We start from the raw sequence: 23,479 nt of genomic DNA, 5'->3' as shown, positions 1-23,479 counted from the left end.
CAGCATTGTTAGCCTTGGTGTCTGGGAGAGACTCATTTCTTGGTATTTCAGGGCCGACCACCTGCACATTACTGTTTTGAGTATCTCAGCCGGGAGCTGCTCCCTGGCCATGCTGCCAGCCTTTCCCAAAAGATCTGAGTTGCTGCCTTAGTTTTCCAGTAGGTCCTCTGAAGGCAGGACACACTTTCATGTACCCATCCTGTGGGTCACCTCTGGGTGGCAGCACCTTTCAGGGAAGGCTCCAGTCACTGGGCCAGGCTGCCATGTGCCCCTGCCTAACCCACCCTGTGTGGAAGGTTGCTGTCTTGGCTTTGTCTGGAGGGCCACTGTCCTCTATACACATGTGTGCATCATAGCCTGGGCAAAGAACAGCTGGGAAATTGCTGGGCTCATGCTGGCTGCTTTTGATGTATCTGCTCTCTGCTGAAGCTCCCCCGGCATCTTATCACATGGATGATGCTTCTCAGCAGAGCCTGCTTTTGGGAGACAGCCACAAGTCTGTGGTACCTCTCATTGGCTGAAATTGCCAGACAATCTTGCCAATAGGTACTTGCATCCACACTTTTATATAGGAAAAGATTCAGGCTCATAGATATAATCACTTGCCAAGGACGGAGTCAAAACGTTCGAACCCAGACTTGCACCCAAGGGGCCCACTGTGGCCCCAGCCCTGGCCTGCCTCCTAGGGTAGGGCTGAGCTGGTGATGGAGTCCTGAGGGCCAGCAGTGGTGATGTGCTCTCCACCTGTGGTCTCTGCAGTGCACTGGGCATAGCAGCTCTGTTCACAGAGGCAGGGATGACCTGCCCGTTTTACAGACTGGACAACTAAGGACAGAGTGGCCTAGTCACTTGCTCAGAAACAGTCTGCTAACCCAGTCTGTCCCAACCTAAAGACAGGACGTTTAACAGTGACCCAAGCCTAAAGGAAAAGAGTTAACTTTTGCAGGTAGAATTTCTGTCTTTAACTGGGGTGTGCATAGTGTGCAGGATGGTGGGCAGGGAGATGAGTTCTTTGATCTTCCAATCAGAACTCCTAGGACAGGGGAAGGCAGCTGAGGGGCCAGCAAACCTGGCTTCAAACCGTAACACACATTAGACAAAACACTTCAACAACTTCTATTTCCTAGAATCAGATCCTACCCATACAATGGGATCACTGGTGCTTCACAGGGGATTCTGTGGGGGCTTAAACCACACACACAGTCCTCAGACACCCATGGGAGGTACAGGTCTCACTGCCATGTGCAGAACCCTAAGGTCTCTTGAGACCCCTTCTCCATCAACCCTCCTTGCCAATCCTTTGTCCCCAATTGCTCCCTATTGTCTATGGCCGCCAGAAGCCTGTTTTGGTGTCGAAGAAAGTAAAGAAGCTCCCTGAGTTTTACTGTCTCTCTTCTGAGGGTTGGGCTCTAGGGGTGGGACTAAGAAATCAGCTGGTGAGTGGCTGGGCCCAGGACTGCTTTATTAGTACCAGGCCTACTCTGCGCAGGCACCAGGTACCCCTGCAGCTCCCTGATATGAGGCTCAGCCTTCTTTCTTTACTGCAGGAGCCTTATCAGAGGCAGGCCTGGTGAAAGAGCCATTTCCATCAGCATGAACAAAGCAGAGGGGAAGAAGGCTCCCGGAAGAAATATAACGCGCTTGCACTCAGCCAAGCTGGCTGCCTGCCAGTGAGGCACAGATCTGCCCTCAGATGGGGCTCAGGACAAGGCACCCCATGCATCCCTCTCAGGAGCAAGGGGAGACCTTCACACATGGGTCTGAAGTTCACAGAGATCTGAGCTGAAATCGGAGGCTGGTTCTCTAAGGGTGGTGATGTTTGGGTATCCTCATCGTGTATGTGTGTGTGTGTGTGTGTGTGTTAGGGGTGGGGCCTGCAGTACTTAAGCATGAAGCGTTTTGTCTCCTTAAAACTGTAGCACAAAAGCACATGGTGTCATTGACAGGAGGGCACTGGCTGCCTGTAGGTGAATCTGTTGGGTGCAGAGGTTGTAGAATGGAATGACACTGAAGTGCAGTGCTGGTATTGTGGTTTTCTACTGGTGTGGCCTTGGGACAGTTTCTGGGACACCTTTTCAAGAAACACTCAGGACACCTAGCTGTTGGAGAGCCCAGACCCTCTTCTCAGTAGGTATAAAATAGCATGTACCTTCCAGTGGGCACAAGGAGAGCCACCCTGGCTCCCTGGCACAGAGAGAGCTCAGTAAATGCCAACACCCTCTCCACACCCTGCCCTCCCCTATGCTGGGCTGCAGTGAGGACCCAGTGAGATAAGTAGTGTGAATGTGTGTGAGACTCCAAGTACAAACAGATGCCCAGGTGGCCAGACTTCTAGCAGGGCTGCCCGGTAAAGGAGAAGAGTCAGTCACTTAGTATCATCTGGATTCTCACATTGGGATCATATTATCTGAGGGAGGAGGCACTCAGAATGAGCTACTGTGCCATTTAAGTGGCTTTGGTTTCTTGACTGGACTTCCCTAGGACTGCTCATCAGACTAAGCAGAAAGGTGTGTGAATTTATAAAGCAGGTGAGAACACCTTCCCCATGCACTTCAGTCTGATGAACCTGACTGCTCATGCAACTTATCCTGGGGGAGTTGTGTCCATTGTCACCTCTGAGAGGGGTGTGGGGCAGAGACTGAGGTAGTGGCATCCTGGGTTCTAACCTAAGCTGTAGAAACCTGATTTCCTCGCCCTGATTTCCAAAAGAGAAGCCTGTATTTTGGGGCTGTGCTTTCATTTCGCCAAGAAGATGGGGGGAGGCTGAGCATGGTATGGGAGCTTCCCTCCCTTGGCAGATGGTAGGTTGTACCCCGGGAGCAGCAGCCCAAGACCACCCTTGTCCACACCCTTTCCTAGTTCTTTTCATGCCTTCTGGACCAGCCCACACAGCCCCAAGGGGAAGGCCACTGTTCCATTCTCTCTACTGAGCTGGCACCCCCACCTTACATGGACCCAGAAAGTGAGTGAGGGACTAATGCACATTCCTCCAGCTCATGTGTCCTCAGTCACATTCCCAGCTGCTCCCTGAGAGTCCTCAGTGTCCTGTGAACTGCAGGGGCTCACACTCGTTTCCTGTAAAGCCTAGCATAGCTGTGCAGAAAAACTTCACCCAGAAGGTAAAACTAGCCATTGTCAGAGAGGCTTCAGAACTGCCATGGGTGTGTGTGCATGCACATGCACAATTAAGGCATCTTTCAGAACTAATGAAAACTAACTGGACCTTTGGTGAAGCCCCTCCTGTCCCCTCTCCCTGCACTCCTCACAAGTCCTCCACTATCCTCTTCCTTCTAGGCAGCTCCCACCACAAGCCATGCTGACCCAGGCCCTGCTCTCAGCCCCTTGCTAGAGAATTAGCTGAGATGCTGAAGGGCTCCTATCTCTGGGTCATGAGCATTCTAGAGATCATGAGCAAGTGGCTTGGAGGACCCAGGACACAGGAGGATGATGGAATTCCAGCAGTTCCAACAGGGGCTAGGAGATAGTCCCATTATGTCTCCACCACCTCGCCTGTCTAACTTCATATTCTAGTTTCCACTTTCCACTCTTTTCCCCCAGCCACACTGCCCTCCTGGCTGTTCCTAATCAGGCCAGGCCTATTCCTGCCTCAGGCCTTTGCACTTGCTATGCTTTCTACCTCCTACGTCTTCTCTCAGATATACCCATGTTTGGCTCCCTGGCTGCCTTTAGAGGAGACTTCTCTGGCCATGCTCTTTAAATAGCACCCCCTTTCACCCCTTGGCCTTCTCCATCTCCCTTCTTTGCTTGATTAGCAACATCTGACAACTGAGCATTCTGCTCACATATCTTGTGTCCCTCTGTCCATCCCCACTAGAATATAAGCTTCACTTTGACACTGATGCTGGTTTACCCACTGTCACATCCCCAGGGCCTCAGTCAGGGCCTGACACACAGTTGGTGCTCAATACATGTTCAGGGAATGAGACTCCTGGGCCACAAGCTTGCTGGTGCCAGTGGCAGAGGCAAAGAATAGGGCCTAGATGCAGAGACACCATGGTCAAACTCAGGACCCACCATTTTGTAACTAGTATAATGTGGACAAACTTCTTCCCCCTGAAACTCCATCTCCAAACCACAGAAGAGGGGCAAGGTCTCTCAATAGGTCAGGTGCTTTTCACCTGGCCTGACACCGCCATGTGGGATGGTATGTCCTCTTGCCTGGGCGCTGGGTGAGAAGTGCTGTTCTTTGCAGGCAGGGGTGAGCTGGCTGGCTCTCTCACTGCAGGGCCAGGGAAAGCCGTCTAATGTGTGGCCATTCTTCCCACGCCTGCCCAGTTGAGGTGAGGGCTGTCTGCTGGTCAGCAGAAATACCCCAAATGCCTGTATTTATAGAGAGAGTAACAAGAGGGCAAGAGAAAGAGAAGACTACTAAAGGACCCTCCCCTTGGTAGCCCTGGAAGCTCAGGTAATTGGTACTAAGGCACTTTAGGGTGTGTGCCTGGGTTAGCCAGGTCTGACCTGAGTTGGCCTCACTGGCTGCTGCCCGGTCCCTGACCTCAGCTCTGGGTCTTTTCTCTATGGCTCCTTGTCCGTCCATGAAGCTGTGGTCCCCAAAAAGAGGTGCAATGGGGCCAGGTGGATGCCAGGCCTGGAAATTGAGTCATGATAGATTCTCCTGTTGGTTAAGTCACATTTTTTTTTTGATAAAGGGTCCCACGGAAAATAGTTTAGGCTTTGTGGGCCATATATTCTTTACAACAGAGGCCATTCGGGCAGTGTTTCACAGCAGCACAAAGGTCCCCAGTTGAAGGTTGGTGGCTCAGGAAAGACATCACAAACTGAGGCTGAGGAGAACACCACCCTTTGCTCATTTCTCCTTGGGGAGGGCCCCACTCAGGGAGCTCAAAGAACCCTGAGGACCCAGAGGCAGGACACAGGGCAATGAGAGGTCAGCCTTTTGTCTGCCCAGACAGTAAGCCTCTGTTCCCACAGCCAAGGGGCAAGATATGGCCAAGAACCCAAATAATTGTGCCTTGGGGCAATACAACCTCAGAGGCACCTTTTACCAAAAGCACCATCCTGGACACAGAAGTGAAAGGACAGTAAAGAGCTGGGCAACAGAGATCAAAGCCACAGGAAATATATAGACCAGAAGTGTCCCTGAGTGGGAAACTCAGCCTCACAGAGCACGGTTTGAAGGAAAACCATGGATTTCATCTGCCTTTGACAACCATGTCCTCAAAGGTATATTTTGACTTTTACCAACATTGTTTTCTCAGTGAGTGACAAACATTATTTCACTCAAATGAGTTGTTTCAAAATAACATGCTCCAGAATTTCTTTTAAAAAACTCCACAATTATTAATAACAAATGACCTAGGGGTAATCACCAAAACCTGATATAAATGTAGTTAAAAACCTCACTTGAACCAATTTTCTCTCACTTTTCCTGTGAAGGAAAACTCTGTTCTCCTTTGCAACTCCCCATTTCCTGCACATGTAAAAGGTGGGGTGTGCAGAGGTTAAGAGATGGCTGGAGGTTGGACCAGCTGGGCTCAAATCACAGCCCTGCCATTCAAACCAAGTCCTGGGTCCTGAAGACAGAGATAGGGAGGATGCTGACAGTGAGTGCCTGCCACTGGCTCACATTTCCTTGGCACCTGTGACAAGCCGACCAAGCCTGTCTGTAGCAGGTACCCGTACCTGTGCACCATTCTTCCTATTTTTACATCCTTGCCACTTGTTTCTACTTAAGTCATTCCCCGGAGCTAGGGCATTCTCAACAATAGCACTGATCACTGACAGCTTCTTCAAGCACAAAATCTTAGTTCAACAAGATAAAACTGTATCTGTAAAGAACAAATTTATTACAATTTAATATTAGCTATTAATATGAAGTAATATTAGGTCTCAATTTACATTTGGGAGTTATATTATCTGAAGTTGTTCTTTATACATGTGAATGTCTATTTAGCTTTTTCAGTGAATAATCACAAGACATGGGCATTTCAATCTGAAACCTGAAATTGTTTGATAAGAAATTTCTCATTAGGAGGACTGTATGCATTTTACTCCTGTCATGGTGTGTTTTTTGGTGCCCCAAGAGTCCAGCAATACTTTGAAGGCAGGTATCCCATTGTATGCTTTGTCTCCTCCTTACGCTCTAGGACAGGGGACAGGAGGGACACGCTGTAATATGATGCATTTCTATTGGTGAATCAGGGATATATATGGCGGTTAGTAAGCATTTGTAGATAAATGGTTTAATAATAAAATTTTCCATCCAGTTTCTTTCCCAACTATTTAGATTTTCTTCATGGAGTCTGGGGATTCCTGAAGTTTTATAAGACCTGTCTCATGGAATTAACTGGTAAAGTGTTGACAGCTGGGTGTACCTTGCAGTCTGGTGATTGGCAGCTTCACCACAACAACGTGCCTGCTCATGCATCACATCTCATGCAGAACTTTTTGGTGAAACATCAAGTCAACCAGCTGACTCAGCCCCTCTATAGCCCAGATTTGGCACCCTGGGACTTCTGGCTTTTGCAAAACTAAAATCACCTTTGAAAGGGAAGAGATTTCTGACCATCGATGAGATTCAGGAAAATATGATGGGGTAGCTGATGACAGGAAAACATTTAACCACAGTGAGAGCATTTGATGGCTTCACGTGACGGACAGGTCTAGTATGAAAGGATCCTCTGAGATCCAAGCCCCAGAGTGCCACCACTGACAACAAAACAAATAGTAACATCAGTTAACTGTTCCTGAAGGCACCAGGCAGGGATTTGCAAACTTGGTAACATGAAGCCCTCAGTGTCCAGAGACAATATTAGAGAGAACCTTCAGAATGGGCCCTTGGAGTATGGTCACCAGGCCTCTCATCTCCAGCCAACTGCATCAGACGTGCTTTTATTTCATGTATTTTCAGACTTTATTCAAAAATTTATTTCATAGAAGTGTCATTTCTGATTAAAATAATTGCAGCGGAAATTTGTGGGAAGCCACTTCTTTTAGACATTCAAGAATACATGGCCTTCATTCCAGAGGCAGAGAACAGTATTACGTGAATCTGGGCCAGGTGTGGCCACTGGCCTGGGGGACCAAATGGCTCTGAATGATGTTTGGACTATTTTTGCCTCCGATGTTCTTGGGTTTTGCTCCTCATCCCCCGTGGGGCTGAAGACCCTTTGAAGACAAGGTCTATGTCCTGTGTCTACTGTGCAGCCCTTGCATATAGGAGGTGATCACTGGTTTAAAATCAAAGTGGGGAAATCCACAGAACATAGTGCCAATCGCCAGGCACATTGAAGATGCTGTAGACAGAGGTAAAGAGAAGGAAATGGTGCCTGAAAAATGATGGTATAGAGAAAAGTTTTAAAAGCATACTCAAGGCCAATGATACTGTAGGCAGCAGTTCTTCCATTGTTTCCAGTTATCTCTGGGAGGTCAGTTGGACCCATGCACCTGCCTGCCCTGACCTACAGCAAACCAGACCCCTAAGACAGCGCCCCTCTGCTTTGAACCAGAGGTGACACCAGTCTGTCACTGAGATATGCAGAAAATCATAATGAGCACATGGGTATGCATTTGTATATGCATGCATTTGTGCATATGTGTGTATGCGCATGCACATGTGTGTATATGCATGTGTGGTGTACGGGGCCTGTCCAAAAAGTATCAAGGCATGTAATATGAAAAATAGAGACATTTACTGAAGAAGATACAAGATACAAGATAACTGTACATAGGACAATGACACCTCAGTCTCATTCAAAGTAGGTACCTTGGGACCTCACACAGTTCTCCCACTAGCCATCACCTGCCCCATCATATTTTCCTGAATCTCATCAGTGGTCTGAAATCTCTTTCCTTTCAAAGGTGATTTTAGTTTTGGGAAAAGCCGGAAGTCCCAGGGCGCCAAATCTGGGCTGTAGGGGGGCTGAGTCACCTGGTTGATTTGATGTTTCTCCAAAAAACTCTGCATGAGATGTGATGCATGAACGGGCAGGTTGTTGTGATAAAGCTGCCAATCGCCAGTTGCCCATAGCTGCAGCCTTCTGAATTATCCGAAGTTTCCACAGAGGAATGTTCAAGGGTAATGCAAAATTTGATGCAGATCCATTGCTTTACTCACTCATTTTGAATGTGATGGTCACAAAGTACACATGCTCACTCAATGGTGTCTACCATTGACTAGTACAGTGAAGTTGTCATTGTTCATGCACCACATTCCAATCCACTCTCCTTGGCTGCCAGGTTACATCGGTGTTGCACAAACTGTTTTGGTCATATTAACAATGGCTGGGCTTTTCCAGACAGACCCCGGAGTGTCTCTGTGTATGTGTGGGGTGGGGGGGAGCTGGGGGGGAAGGGTGAGCTATAGGGTAATGTAGGGCTCTGTAGTGGAGGCGTTTCAAGAACTGGTGGTGGCATTATTCTCTGCTGGTGACCCTGCGGTGACCCTAAGAGGCGGCTGCTGACTGCTTACCCAGGGGAGGGTGGGACTATGTGTGGGCTGGTCTGGGCTGGCAGAATTGGAACAGTCACAACCAGCCCTTATGTGGCTCTGTGAGCATCTCATTAGCAGCTGCTAGACCAACAGGTGGGGGCTGGTGGAGGTGGGCAGAGCCAGCACAAGTGACCAGGATGGGGTAAATAAAGAAAGGCTTTTTCTTCTGAGGTAAAGAGAGTGACCTCAGGGACACATGGAGCTGAGCAGAAAGGACAGGGGTCATGACAAGTTTCTCTCATCACAGTGGCTACCTTGTCCCAGAGGTGGAGGGACACACCTTCCCCAAGGCTAGACAATGCCAGTGATGCACAATGAGGTCCTGGGGAAACAACCTCTTTGAACCTCAGTTTCCATGTTTCTAAACTGGCATTGATAATATCACATCCATGTACCACGTAGATCCCAGCAGGTATGAAGTAGCACAGAGTAGGCACCTGCCAGGTGTTATGTATCAGCCTGCCCTTTGTGCCTGTGCTAAGATCCACATCAGCACCTCTGTGCCCCAATCCAGAGTGGTCAGTGCAGCTCCAGCAGGCTCTTCATGGCTCCTTCTGGATGCCTCCCTGGGTGGCCCCTTTACACTGAGGTCCCCATCTTTATCTCTGCCCAGATCTCCCACTGAACAGCCTTCCAGCTGTCACCTGGCAGTCCCTTCAGTATCTGAGAGTCACCCTGCTCTCGAAAGAATCTTCTTCTTGATCTTGTATGCATAATTCTATAAGGAACATAAATTGCTTCTGCAGTAATGAAACAGGGCAAAGAAAACTTACTTTTAAACTTTTAAGTGAAGAGCAGCCCATTTTCCTAGATTAAAAAACCAAGAGACTAAGAGAAAGATTGAGATGGAGATAGAGTCAGAGATAGAGATAGAGTTATAGAAAGAGACAGAGATAGACACAGAAAGAGGGAGTCCTAGGTATCCTCAAGCATTAACTTTGACTTTGTGACTCTTCCCAGGGCAAAGGTCAAGGCAGGAACAAGAGCAGCCACTGCATCTGCCCTGCCCAGGGTCCTAGCGAATTGGGCAGGACTTCCAGGGAAGGAGTGTGAGGATTTGAGGTAGGGCAGCCATGCAGAGGAGCATCAGAGCACCTGGAGCAGGGCAGAGTAGGGTGGGGAGATTAACAGTTTGGGGACCAACGGGTATCCAGCTCCTTGGACTTGAATGGGTAGAGAAAGGGCTGCAGTATGACCTTCATCCTCCTAGATGCTTTGCCTTCATGGGTCTATTCTCCACCCAAACAGTAAAAGTTGTTTTTTATAGTGGCATTGGTATAAAGACAAATGTAATATTTAGTCTTAAAAGTTCACTTTTTCCTTTCAAGTTTGAAAGAAATAAACATTTGTGTGGATCTCTAAAAGCACTGTAGAGCACTGTGCCTAATGTGCAGGTTGAGCCTGGATGAGCCTTTCCTAGAAAAACCCGCTGTATGTTCACGTGAGTAGGTGGAGACAGCTGTGGCTCTCGGCAAGTCACATTACCTCTCGAGTTTCAGTATTATCACATGTAAAATGGAGATAAAAATACCTCCTGCAGGGCTGCTCAGGGTGAAATGAGATAACATTTGAAATGAAGATTTGAGTCAGTCACCAAAAGAGAAGAGTGTGTCAGGATAATTTATAGAATTTGTAGAAAAGGAAAAAAAGAGATTGGGAAATTAAAGAAAAATAAGAATGGACTACTCCAGATTTCCAGCCACAGCTGAAATCAATTCACTAAAATGAGAATTTAAGGATGGCAATTCAAATGACAAGTCAGTCCCAGGGCACAGTCACAGGAAGCACAGCCTTTCCCCAGAGAAGCTTAGGCTGAGGTGCAGGCTGGTAAGGGAGGAGAAGAGACTGTTCCAGGAGAGTGGGGCCCAGCTTTAAAGAGCTGCTGAGAGAGTCCCTGCTGTAAGCCTGGTCAAAGGCAGTACCAAGGAAAAGAAAAATATGACCGTGAAAGAAGACATAGAAAGTTAGGGTGCATGAGGGCCAGGTGGAAAGGGAAGGAGGCGCCACATGTGCACAGGATAGGGCACACAAGGACCATTGGACAGGGAGAGGTCAGTGGGCTGAACCAAGGGGAGCTCAGAGGTCAGTATAGGTCACTGAGTGGTAGGGTCTTACACTGGATTGGGAGGGGATTTGGGTGCATCCAGGACCCGTAACACTCCCTATGTAGATCAGGCTTTGTCTACCCTGGTTGGAATTCACATTCATTCATTCATCATTCGTCCAGTATTTTCAAAGAGTCTTTTCTTCCCTATGAAGAACGAGACAGTGAAACCCCTTTTGATAAGAGGCTGGTATTCAGGTAAGGCTGGGGGAACAAGGATGGCCCGCCCATGGTATCACACAAAGGAAACTGCTGCTGGGCCTTCATCTGTTTTCTGGGCTGCTCTGCACATATTGCGCTCATTCGTTGATAGAAACAGAAGAGGGAGGCATGTTGGAGGCAGTTCTCATAGCTCAGGAGGGAGCAGCTTCCCAGAGCTATTGCAGGGCGGCTCCCCTGCTGGGTCAGAAAGCCTTGCCCCGACTCAGGACCTGGGCAGACTGTGTCATCTTGTCACTGGGTAACACTTCCAGTGGTGAACAGGCTAACAGAGGTAAGACCTGGGAACAAGGAAAAGCTGGGCATACTCGAGACTCGGTGAGTCATAGTGACGAACGTGGAGTAGGCACTATTCTAAGAACTTTATCTATGAAGGTACATTTAATCCTTAGAGGAAACTCTAAGGTAGAAATGATTATTATCCCCATTTACCCAATGAAGTCTGGCCATAGAATTTGTGTGGCCCAGTGCAAAATGAAAATGTAGGGCCCCTTGTTGAAAACTTAAGAATTTTAAGATGGCAACAGCAGAGCATTAAAGCTAGTGAGTGTGGGCCCTTCATCACATGCCCATGGAGCCAGCCTTGTCCTGGATGATGAACTGGGCAAAGAGGTCAGGCAATGTGTTCAAGGCCAAAGCCAGGTTAGTGTGGGTCCACATTCAAACCCAAATTCTTGACCTATAAAGCTGGTTGTTAATCACCTCCTTATCACTAACAAATTGATGCAAAGTGTATTTGGACTAAATGGCTCAAAAATGTACAGAAGAGGAACCTGAACTGGAAGTCTCTACTTGTTAAAGGCCATGTTTAAGGTTCTGGAGACAGTGTTTGACAAGCATCCCAAGAGAAAGTGCCACTTCACAGCTAGTGGACTTTGCTGCCTGGTGAACACAGAAGCAACAGACTGGGGCCCAACACAAAAGGCAGGCATGAATGCTTTATCTGGTTGTGACCTAGCAACCATAATATCCTTCCCTTTAAGGTTCTGTTGAGAATGCATGTGCCTACAGCTATTAATAAAATGTGAAAATTCTCCTTTCCAGGGTCCAAGGGGGAAAATGGCAGAGCTGGGGCCTAGGGCCAGTAGGCAGCTGCACAGCTGAATGCCTCGTAAGAACAGAAGAACATGCATTTGCATGCAGAAGTGGGCAAGGGCTCCTGGCTGTGCTCTCTGCAACTGATGTGCCAGTCGGTAGACCTCATCTGAAGTGGAGATAAAATGCCTCCATCAGGGTGTGACAGGTGCAGTGAGATAACTGGGCAGCCTTGCTTTCACAAGCACCTCAGTTTTGGCAATAAGAGAAGGGACATGTAACTTTAACTTATAGGAGTTTGCTAGAGAAGCAGAAACAAGAGGGAATATATAACAAAGTATCATAGAATTATTCATCATAGTTGTTTTAAATTCTGTCCAATAATTCCAATATCCCTGCTATGCCTGTTTCTGAGGCTTGCTCTGCCCCTTCGCACTGTATTTTTGCCTTTGATCTGCCTTGAAAGTTTTTTGACAACTAGAGAAAGTAACTGCTGTGTTATGGTGGAGAGGTGGGGGAGGGGACACACTCCACAGTCCTGTCATCAGGTCTGTATTTAGTGAGTCTGTGCCTCTGCACTGTGAACTACTCAAGTGCTTCTCAGTTTTTGTCTCTCCTTTCATGTGGGACAGGTGGCCAGAGGGAGCTGGAGTTGGGCATTTCTCTTCTCCTGGGTCCGTTAGGGTCTGGTGATACCCCAGCAAGTCAGGCTCTGGCTCACTAGATTCTCTGAAGGCAGGGCTGATTGAGAACAGCTGCTCTGGCTCAATGCTAAATGGTTCCTTTCCCCACCTCCTGCCGGAAGCTGGGACGGAGCATAAGGGAGGTGTTTTTCTCTGATATATATTGTGGGAACCTGGTGGATCTCCACGAGGTAAATCTCACAATATTGTGGAGCCCTGCACCCCCCATGACTGAGTCTCCTGAAGTCTTAACGCTCAGAGTTGTCCACACTGAGCCCCTCAGAATTTGTCAATATTAAAGAGTCTTATGAGAGGTGGTAAAGATGTCTGGCCAGAGAAAGAGCAGGGCTTCAGAGCCAGACAGGTGCTGCTCAGCCACTTTCCCTGGGCAGGGAAGGCCCATCTGCTCCGGCACATCTGTGAGGTGGTGATAACCACACAGGCTCTGTAGCTGCAGGGGTGGGTGGGGGGAGTGGTGCAGAGGTCATGCTGAACCTGCCCCACCAGTGATGGACTCAGTGTCCTGGGCTCTGTCTCTCGTTAGCATGGGAGGAAACTGGCTCTTGCCAGCATCTGCCATTTGCACGCTAACATTTGTTTTGGAAGAATGTACAAAAATGAACATTTATAATAACTAAGGGCAGAAGCCAGCATTCCCTCATTAGTTCAGATTACATAAGGATCTGAATGACATCTTAAGCAAAGTTGGGGCTGGTGACGGAGGCAGGGAAAGGAGGGCAGGGAGGGAGAACATGAAATAGGACTTAATGCTGAGTGGGAAGGAGGGCTAGGTAGTGACTGCTGGGGCCCATCAGTCATGTTTGTAGAATCCATTTTGGTTTGACTTTCTGTCTGTTTCAATTTATTATTTATTAACCTCCATGAATGTGCCAAGTTGTGGACTAGGAGCCATTGAGTGTATGGTTTCTAAAAGGCACTCTGGCATTTGGAATGGACATAGGCCTGGGAGCTTTGGCCTGTAAGTCATCTCTGCAGTCATCCATTCATTTCCAAGTCACTTCCTGAGCACCAACCTGGGCCAGTCCACATGCAGGACGGAGGTAGGTCACAGAGACCCTTGGAAGGTCAGAATCGTGTGAAGGGGGCAGACCCAGGAATCTGTCAGGGCTCGTGTCCCCAGGACCATGATGAGTGATTTTCCTGTGTTAGAAGGGCCCAAAGAGGTGGGAGTACATAAACTAGGCCTAAATTGACAAGCAGGTGTGAGGAAGACAGAACATGTGTGCATGTGTGGGGGGGTCAGGAGGGTGAAGCAGGCAGTTGTCCGAGTGAAGCTGGAGAGGCAGGGCAGTTCAGACACGAGGAGAAACTGTGAGAAGAGGCTCCAGGGCCAGCCTGAGCTGGCTGTGCAAGGCAGGGTGGAAAGCAGCAGCTGGTTGGATCTGGGTCAGACCTGACCACGAGAGGGAGTGATGGCTGGCAGTGGTGAACCGAGGGACCATAGGACTGGGTGAAAAGCCATGAGTTATTTGGCAGGTTCTGAGTGTCTGTGCCACACACAATCCCTCTTGAGTGCGAAGCTAGAGCAGTGATGTCCCAGGCGCAGGTCCCACAGTGGGAGGGCAGCAGAAAGCCTCACCTGGTACACAGGGACAGGGACAGCAGGTCCACATGCACCCTATAGCCCCCTCAGGTTGGTCTCTGTAGCTCTGGTGTCTGCAGCCTGGCTGAGGCCTCAGTACTTGGGAACCCTGGAGTAAGGTCATCCCCGAGTGTTTCATCTACAAAACAGCTAAGAAAATGCCCATGAGACCAGGCTGTGGAGGGTGACCAGGGCAAGGCCCACCACAAGGCTTGACATATAGGTGCTGCTGCTGTCATTATTGCTACATTGTCAAAAAAAAAAATAGCAGCTGTCTGCAAGAGAAGGAGATTACCAGCACCTGCAGGCTGGGTTTTCACTGATAAAGTCAGTTAACAACAGCCAGAGATGCCAGTATTTCTGGGCATGGTGCCAAGCCTTTATCCTCATGTGATTCCTATGAAGCAGCTGTTATTACTCCCATGTACAGATGAGAAAACTGAGGCTCTGAGGTTGTGTATACCTTCCCGAAGACAGTAGTGTTGGAGGTGGGATCAAACCCAGGGTGACTCCACAGGATGTGTGGGACTAGGGTCCCTGCTCTGCCTCTAGCTTGCCATGGTGGGGAGGACACATCATTATCTGGGGTGTGTTTTCCACAGGAGGCAGGAACCTGACAGGAAATGGGCAAAGGCCAGAAAGAGGTACTTTCCCAGAAAAAGAAATACATTTTCTTCTAGAGTTACAAAAATCTGCTCAGCCTCACTCATGACTATAGAGGTACAGTCAAAAGTGACAATGTGTTTTACTCATCAGATTGGCCAAGATAAAAACTAAACAGTGTGAGTGAGAATGTGGGGAAATAGCAACTTTTATTGGCTACTGGTGAGCTTTAGTAATCATGTGACCTTTTGGAGGGGGATTTTTCAGTATCTGTTAACAGTTTGAAGGTGTACATTCTTGTTCCAGAAATTAAATTCTGGGGGGAATTTATCCTAAAAGTATTTGTACACATGCATGTAAAAATTTTCTTACCAGGGTTGTCATGTTAGTACTCTGTCTGGTTAGAAAAGAATCAAATAAATACTGTATACAGCCTAAATGCCCACTTGAGTAGAAACTGGTATAATTTGTACAATATATTCTTAAGGAAAAAAGCAAAATGAAGTAAAATACAAAAATAAGTTTCATTTTGTAAAATAAAAAGTAATTGTATATACACACAATACTTCTAGAAGGTTTCTCCTAAGTCGATAAAGTACCTGCCCTTGAGGAGGGCAGAAGGTATCTTCCTCTTTCCTATTATTAACTCTTCATTCATCGTTCAAATTTGTTTGTTTTTGTTTTTAGCTCCTGCTTGTTGGGCCCATTGTGTTTGCTCAGTTTCAAGAAGGTGTTTCAGCTGGGGTCTCAGAAGGGTATCTGCCACCAAAAGAGGCAAATAGACTTGACTTGCCAACCTCCCCTTGCTTGTCTGATGAGGGGCCTCTTCCTACTCAGTGCAGATGGGCTGATGTGTTCCCACTACAAACAGAGTGCCTCTTACCTACCCCACACACCTCTGTTTCCCAGGGTACACTGCAAGTCCCAGAAATAACTGCCCAGACATGGCACCACTGGAAAGGCTCAGATACTGAATGTGCCAATGCTACTCCACCAATACCTGCAGAGGTTGAGCAATGTCTGAGATGGAATTCCATTTGACACTTGATGCAATCCTTTCTGCTCTGTCAGAGGCAGTAGATTCTATACAAGGCTGCCAAACCTGGCCATCTCCTTACTGAGCATAGACCTTTTTCATCCAAGAGCAAGGCAATGGATGTACACGATTCATTTGCAATAACTGTGGCCTTTGGATTTATGGAGGCCCAGCTGCATAAGGCAGGCCTGGCCTGCGCGGGGAAAGTGGGTTCTCTCCATGCTAATCTCCGGTTCTGACGAACAGTGATGTAAACTGAAACATCCTTCCTGAGTTAGCAGTGAGAAATAGGGCCCCATGGTTCTCCCACATGAGAGACGCTGCCATAAACCAAGGCCTAAGGGTAATCTGGAATGGTGTGCAAGTAGGGGCTGCATCCCCATTAGTTCCAGAAGGGCGGTGTTTTCAGTCATTGGTCAAGGTCTGGAACTTGAATCCCAGAGAACTGCCAGGGGAGGGAGCAGGGGCAAGGCTCTGGGGAGGGCAAAGCTGGCCGAACCAGACAGGGAATGTGGGCAGGCCTGAACTTTCTCAGCACCTGAACTGGAATGCTTACGGTGGTTCTGTTCAATCAACCCTACCACCCCCCATCCCCAACACACATACCTGAGCTCAGTAGTGTCTTGACTCTCACACACTAACAGTCATACATGTAAACACACTAACACACATGAACAGATCCACAGTCTCAGGTAAAACAAAGATGCCTAACATTTAACTCACACCTAGTATGTGTCTATCTCTGTACTGAGCCATTTTCACACACTGAATTCTCACAACCCAATGTGGAATACTTTATAATCCCGTTTTGCAGCTGATAAAATTGCAGCTAAGAAGGCTTGCCTCAGTTAGTCCTTGCCTAATAAGCGGCACACATGATCCCAATATAGGCAGCCAGGCCCCCACTCTCTGGCTCCAGTCTGCATACCCAGACCCAGTGAGCCACGCAGGTGCGCGAGGAAGCACACAGTACACAGACACAGACCTAGCCACAAGCATGCACCTGGAGTTCACCCCCAAGGCTTCACAACCACCCGGGCCGGGTTTTAAAGACCTCAAACGAGTTGGTGTCACCAATAGCCATATCATTACATATTAATTATCTAACTTGATTGTATTATCGAATCAGAATGTCTATTCTCTCATTGTTTCTGATGACATAACCAGGGTGGAGGTAAGAAGGATAAGCATTCATTCCTTTTATGAATACAATTTTAGTTTTTGATTGCAAAGCCCAGAAGAGGGGGTGGGAGGGACCAGCAATATTTCTGAACAGCCTCCCAATAAATCTCAGGGTGTATAATTTCCTCTCAGCAATAAAGAGTGCACGTTTCGAAAAGAAACAGAGCATAAAGAATGCCAAACCATGTATGTGTCCCTTCCCAAATCCAGCCGGCCTGAGAGCAAGCACAGGGATGGTGGACTTGACTTGCAGTTTTCTCCAAAGCACCCCTTCTTTTCCTCTCCGTCGACTTCTGACGTTGTTTCCGGGCTGCTTAACGCTCTACCTCTCCTCCTTTACTTTTTCTTTTAGGAAAAGTTCTTGCCACAGACACTTCACAGCCAGCGCGCAAAGAAATGCAGCGAGCAGACGCGATGGCGGAGGTGCGCGGAAGCCTCTCCAGGCCCAAGGCGCACAGTCCGCACCCAAGGGTCTGGGAGCACCGCGGTGGGGGTGAGGGGGAGCCCGTTGCCTGGGGCGTCTGGGTCGGTGGCTGGGGCGGCGCAGAGCAGGAGCGCAGGGTTTGGGAGCTCTCAGGATTGTTCCAGGGTTGGGGTTGGGGTTGGGGTTGGGGATTGGGCGGGGACACAACGGGAACCAGACAGGGACTCCACGCGACCTAGGTGCCTTGAGCCCGGGGACCTGGGACGGCGTAAGTGTTCCGGGCTGAACCCGGCAGGCAACTCAACCGCAGAGGCGGGGCACTGCCGGAGCACCGGTGTCCTTGGCCGCTGATGGGCCCCCCTTCCCCTGTCGGCCCCGGCTGAAGTTGGTCCCGGACCCAGGGACCCCTCCCCGCGGCGAGTACTCACGGTGGTGGTTAGGCCTAGGGGTGGTGCGGTTGTTCATCTTCTTGGGGCGGTGCGCTGGCTGTCAGCGTCTGAGGAGCCCCGCAGAGCTGTACTATGGTCGCACGGGCCTGGTCCTGACCCGCTCACCAGCCAGAGGAAGCAGCCTTTGGGTCACACTCTTCTGCACGGGACGAGGGGAGGGGCTCTGGCCCCAGATAGGCAGACTTCATTTATTTATTTTTGTGTGTGTGCAGACTTGGCTGGTGGGGTTTCCACCCTGGTTTTTTTTTTTTTTAAACACACACCCGCCCACTTCTGAACTCTTGCCTGCTCTAACTTTCCTGAGCAAGAGTCATATTTTTCTGTTTGTCCCTGTGCAGCTACCAGATACAGAGGGTGTGGCTGAGAATTCCCCCGTGTGGACTGAAAACTCCCAGATGTGACACAACGGCCTACCCAGACAGTGTCTGGGACAGGGACCAAGTAGGGACAGACCCGAGTTTGAATTTTAGCTGGTTGCTCTGTTACTCAAATGGTGTGGCCTCTCACAGCTGCGGGTATTTGTGGCCAGGAAGAGTTCCTGCCCCACTGGCCCTTCAGGGGAGCTGTCCCAATTCACGGGCTAATGTTTGGGAAATATTCTTAGAAAAAAAGGATTGCTGGACAAAGGCCACGTGTTTTATTTGGATCGCTTTTGTCTGAGGCTTCCAGTCAGAGTGAAAGTTTGTGGAGAATTCACTTTACTTAGACAATGAAACACTGTATTTGGATTTTGACACACTCATTTGTTTAATGGAGTCTACCCACATCCCCGACAAAGAATGTAGTGTTAAATGTAGTAGTATATTCTCCTGCTCCCAAAGAAAGGAAGGGGGCTTAGATTATGTCACCCTTGTATTAAATCACAGCCCCAGGAGACACCCTGTACTTCTTACTTCTGTGTCTGATCTTCCTGTGGGAATTTCCATTGTGGTTTACCCAACAGCTCTCAGTGCATTGCTGGGACACCCCCAACCCCCCTTCTGCAGTCCTGGGGCACCTTTCCAGCTGTCTGCACAAGGTATATGCGGGTGGGAGCACCATCCATGTTGAACACAGCAGGAGGCTGCCTGCTGGAGGGGTGTGGTACAGATAACCTGCCCAGCTTCACCTGGGTTGGACCAACTCCAGGCATCATTAGTAGGACTGTGGACACAGTCCACAATGTGAGGTTTTCCCGTCTCACACAGTGGGAAAGTATTCATAATGTTCATTAGTTCTATAATGGAAAACCTCACATTGTTTATGAATCTTTAGTGAAACTTCCATGCTGGCCGTGTACATGTCGACTTCAAGTGAACTATTTGCAGAATGCCTCTGGCGAGATTTGGAGACTTGATTTACATATAGAGGAGTCTTGGTTTCCTTATCAATCTCGTGGAGACAAGAACACTTACATTCCAGAGTTTTACAGAGTAATGTCTCTAAAATAACAGTGGGGGTAGAAAAGGCATTTTATAAAAGCTAGCAATGATTACTGCAATAGTTTAACATATTGTTTTGTCATACATCTAAGTCTGTGTTGGATAACAGTATCCCCTGTGCCAGAGTTCATGATTTAAACAACTTCAGGTATCTGGATTGCAGCTGAAGAGCTAGAAGGAAGCCAAGACCCACCAGATGACCAAGAGCAAGTCCCCAGGTTGTCACAGCTTACTGTGGGCAGGCTTCTCAGAGGCTCACAGCCCATTGGCTTATAGACACAATCATAAGACATTCCCTCGTTTAGTTTCCCGGGCTAGGACAGATTAATAACACTAAAATATAACAAGAATTCCTTAGACAGAAGAAGCCAAAGACCAAATCAACTAACTACACAACCAAAGTATAAAGCTTGATGAACTATAAAGGTCAGATATAAGAGCAAAGTAGCATTTGCTATATGACCAAAGCATCTGGGTCCCAGCCGTGAGTGGAGGGTGTGATGGCATCGGGACAGTCAAGGAGTGAAGGCTTTGGGACTCCGTCTGGGTTTGTGTCTTCACTGTCTTGTAACTGGGTAACCTTCAGCATTTTACTTAACTTCTCTAAGCCTCAATCTTCTCATCTATCAAATTGGAACAATCTGCAAAGTTAGGTTGTGGTGAGTAATACTATTTAGTGAATGGTTAATGGGATAATGCAATGTCTTATGTAGCACATTGGAGTTAATGATATGATATGGGTCCCCTTCTTCCTTGGGGCACTCTTGGTTTATAGTAAGGACCTTACGCCATTCTGAAAAGAAGATAAATGATGTTTAATGAATAGTTGTTTAGCTAGCAGGGACATGCTTGACATATTTTAGAAAATTTAACCATGGAGGTGTCTAATTTTACAGAAAGAATGGCTATTTTAGAAGGTAAAATATTTATATGAGAAAATTAAATTATATTTCTCTGACATAACTCACAGAAATGTATTATTAGTGCATCAGTTTGTTGCATATTTATAATGGAGTAGAAAAAACCCAGCTATATCTTCTAACAATAAAACAGTTCTTATTTAATTCCCATAAAAAATACCCTGCAAGGGGATGTTGTCAAGACCTGTTTTTAAAGGGGAGGAAACTGAGATTGGGCTGTGCAGTTCCACTGAGACTTAGCGCTGGCAAGTTCCGTGGTCTGCATAGGATTCTGCTGATACAAGCTGCTGAGCCCTCCCAGGGGTAAGAAGGTATGATGGAGTCTGAGGTGAACTGTCTCCTCCTTTCCAGTGCTACAGGGCAGGAGCTGCCTTTGGGAGAGGATCCCAGACTGCCTGGTCCCCACTGAGAACTATCATACTCAGTGCTGCCCCTTATTGTGAGGGGCTCTGTCTTTTGGCTGTGAGCTCTTACAGCTGAGGTGGGCACATTTTTTTTGGATTCTCTAAAATTTTTGCCCTTTATCAAAGTGATAGATGTTCTTTGTGTAAAAATATTGAGTGAAGAGGAAAAAAAAAACAACTTGCTCATAATTTCTAGCACATTAAGGTATGTTTATGTCAAGCTGTTTTATGCATTTTGGACGTTTGCTTCATAAACTAAGCTCTTATTGAATGTGTGATTTTGAATGCTGAGTTTTTGCTACTAAATGTTATGTCACAACTACTTTCCCAAATGAAAGTATAAAAGCTCTTTAATATGGTTTAATTGCTGAGTTGTTTCCTTTTCTTTGCTAGTTAAATAGTGCTGCAATAAACCATCTGAACATAAATATATGAATTTCATATTTTTTTCTTAGCTTGTGTTCCAACAATGGAATTACTGGGTCAAAGGTTTGGAGTGTGTTTCAAACTTGGATATATTCACAGTTTGTACCTGCAGAAATTTATATACTCAACATTCGATGATGAGATATACCAGTGTGCATCTCAGAGCTTCTTGCCAGAATTAAGCATTAGATTTTAAATCAATAATAATTTGTAGATGACAAAACATTTGAAGTTATTTGAGTTTGCACTTTCTTGATTACCAGTAATGTTGAATATATTGTAACATGCTTATTTATAAATTGCATGTTCTTTTAGATGCATATTTTGTTCATGTTGTTTCCTCATACAGAGGGATGGCTAATGTTTTTCTTACTGATTTACTTGAACTCCTTATACACAAAAGACAGAACCACCTTTCCATGGGTATTGCAAACATTCTTCTTGGGACTTTTTCCTGTCCTTGTGCATTAGTACAGAAACATACTTTGACTTATCTACTGGCAAGTTGGAAACTTTTAGAAAACCAGACTATGGCTATGCACATATTAAGAGGAGTGAGGAGAAGCAGCAGGCTGTCACAGGCTGGGAGTGAGGAGGATGAGGCAGTGAATGGGGAGCATGGTCCAGGGAAGTGCAGAGAGACCATGGCTCAGGCTCCAGAGAGCTTGGCCTGGAAGCTCTGTCCTTCCTAGCAGCACACAGATCTTTCTGAGGTGAATTTGTAAGTGAGAAGGTGTGAAGGCTGAGAGGCAACAGACAGAATATTGCCTGCTAGGACTGAACTTCTAGGCCCTCTTCCCTCTTCACTTTGTTAAAGGCTAGTTTTCAGCATGTAGGGCCCAGAGGAAGCTGCCCAAGGTGGGTAAGGCTGGGAGAGCCAGAGCTGCGCCTGGGCCTCTGACTTGCAATGGCACATCATCCAGGGGAGAATGTTTAAGCATCCAGAAGGCCTGTCTCTGGAAGCTTCCATGTCCCCAAGGAAAAAGGAACAGCATAGAAACCCAGCAATAACACCAGGTAAGTAGTCTGTAGTAGTTTGAAGTGACGTAGGCAAAATCTCATGCATTGTTGATGGCTCGAAAAGCCAAACTGTTGTGGACTACATGAGAAAAGTGAGGAAGCTTCAGACTGGAGAAAAGAAAGAGGGAAAGAAAGAAAAGAAGGGAAGGGGAGGAGAGAGAAGGGGAGGGGAGGGAGGGGAGGAAGAAAGAGAAAGAAAAAGAAAAAATACCAATGGTAAGGCTGGCTTGAATCTTAGGCAGAGAAGAGGAGTCAGTCAGGAAAAGGGACACAGCCCACTGGTCAGACTGAGTGGCTCTGAAACTTTAGGAGATGTGTGATTTTCCCAATATTCTGATGGGTGTTGGATTATACAAATAATGACAATTTCTGGAGCAGCTAGAATGTGCCAGGCCTGGTGTTATACTAGACCCTTCCATATGTGGTTATTGCTAATGTCACAGCATTGCATTACAAATTGCATTATGGAGTAGGTAGTGCTTTGTTTTGTTTCCCCCCCCCCTTTTTCCCTCTTTTTCATTTTATAAAAAAAGGAATCTGAGGAACAGAGAGGTAAAGTAATTGGTCATGCTCACACAGCTACTCAGTAACAACAAGAATCTGAATCAGTTTTGTCTAGACGTGAAGCTCTGCTATGGGTAAGTGCTACCAGTTCACTCTCCTTTGCATCCATCCTGTGCAACCTAGTGGCTCTGGTGGACCACTGTGTCCCTCGTGTTACTGCTCAGCTTGATGAGACTATTGATGATGGACACAAGGAAAGGAGGCAGGGAGTCCCTGAGTGAGTTCCAATGTTCCCATCAGGACATAATAGAAATGGAAATCTCTTATTAATTAGAGAGTGAATTACTAACTTCCAGGCAGCCTTATTTGGATCACAGCCCTTACCCTTTGGGTATAAATTGTTGGTGTGAAACTGAGCTAAAATTTGCATTTCCAGCTGCTACCAATTGAGCTCTGAGTCCTCTAAGTGAGGGGAGGCAGCTTCCTCCTTAGAGCTTTCGTTGTAGTTTTAATCCTCTTTTCAAGAGGAGGGATGAAGTTGGGGTATGTAGCTCTATGACTCAGAAGGGGGAACTGACATGGTAATTACATTTGCCAGACTTTTGCTATGAGCTCCACATATTTTATCTCAGTTCCCAGAACAGTCTCATGATCAAGGAAGGAACAGGGGTTGCAATGTGGTCAACATGACTTCTCATTCCTGGCTCACCACTTGCTACGTTACTAAGTGACTTTGCCTTCAAATAGTCTCATGTGTTTATGACATATACATCTGATGTGCTCTGAAGGGGTTGGTTCAGGTTCCCTTTGGAGGCCCACTCATTCATTAAGGTGATAAATACAAAGCCTTCTTAGCACTGTAAAAAAACTATAAAACTATCATGTGAAATACACACACACAGACATAGTGTGCCATGACTGCAACTAGGTATGACTATATCCACCTACAGATGGGAATGGTCATGCCAAGGCT

General features: G+C 47.3%; 1 protein-coding gene across 1 annotated transcript in view; it reads right to left on the bottom strand.

The window, feature by feature from the left end:
- The window catches only part of GYPC (glycophorin C (Gerbich blood group)), a 38,263-nt gene extending 20,246 nt beyond the window's left edge, over positions 1-18,017 (bottom strand). The window contains exon 1 of the mRNA XM_024569714.4: positions 17,791-18,017. Within this exon, the coding sequence (XP_024425482.2) occupies positions 17,791-17,827 (37 nt within the window). The 5' untranslated portion in view covers positions 17,828-18,017. The remainder of the gene's footprint in view (positions 1-17,790) is intronic.
- Between the last annotated feature and the right edge of the window lie 5,462 nt (positions 18,018-23,479).

Source organism: Desmodus rotundus, chromosome 2 (assembly GCF_022682495.2).
Source record: "Desmodus rotundus isolate HL8 chromosome 2, HLdesRot8A.1, whole genome shotgun sequence".
NCBI classification, from domain to species: Eukaryota; Metazoa; Chordata; class Mammalia; order Chiroptera; family Phyllostomidae; genus Desmodus; species Desmodus rotundus.
The sequence above is the reverse complement of the archived record's forward strand: the minus strand, read 5'-3'. Positions and strand labels throughout refer to the sequence as shown.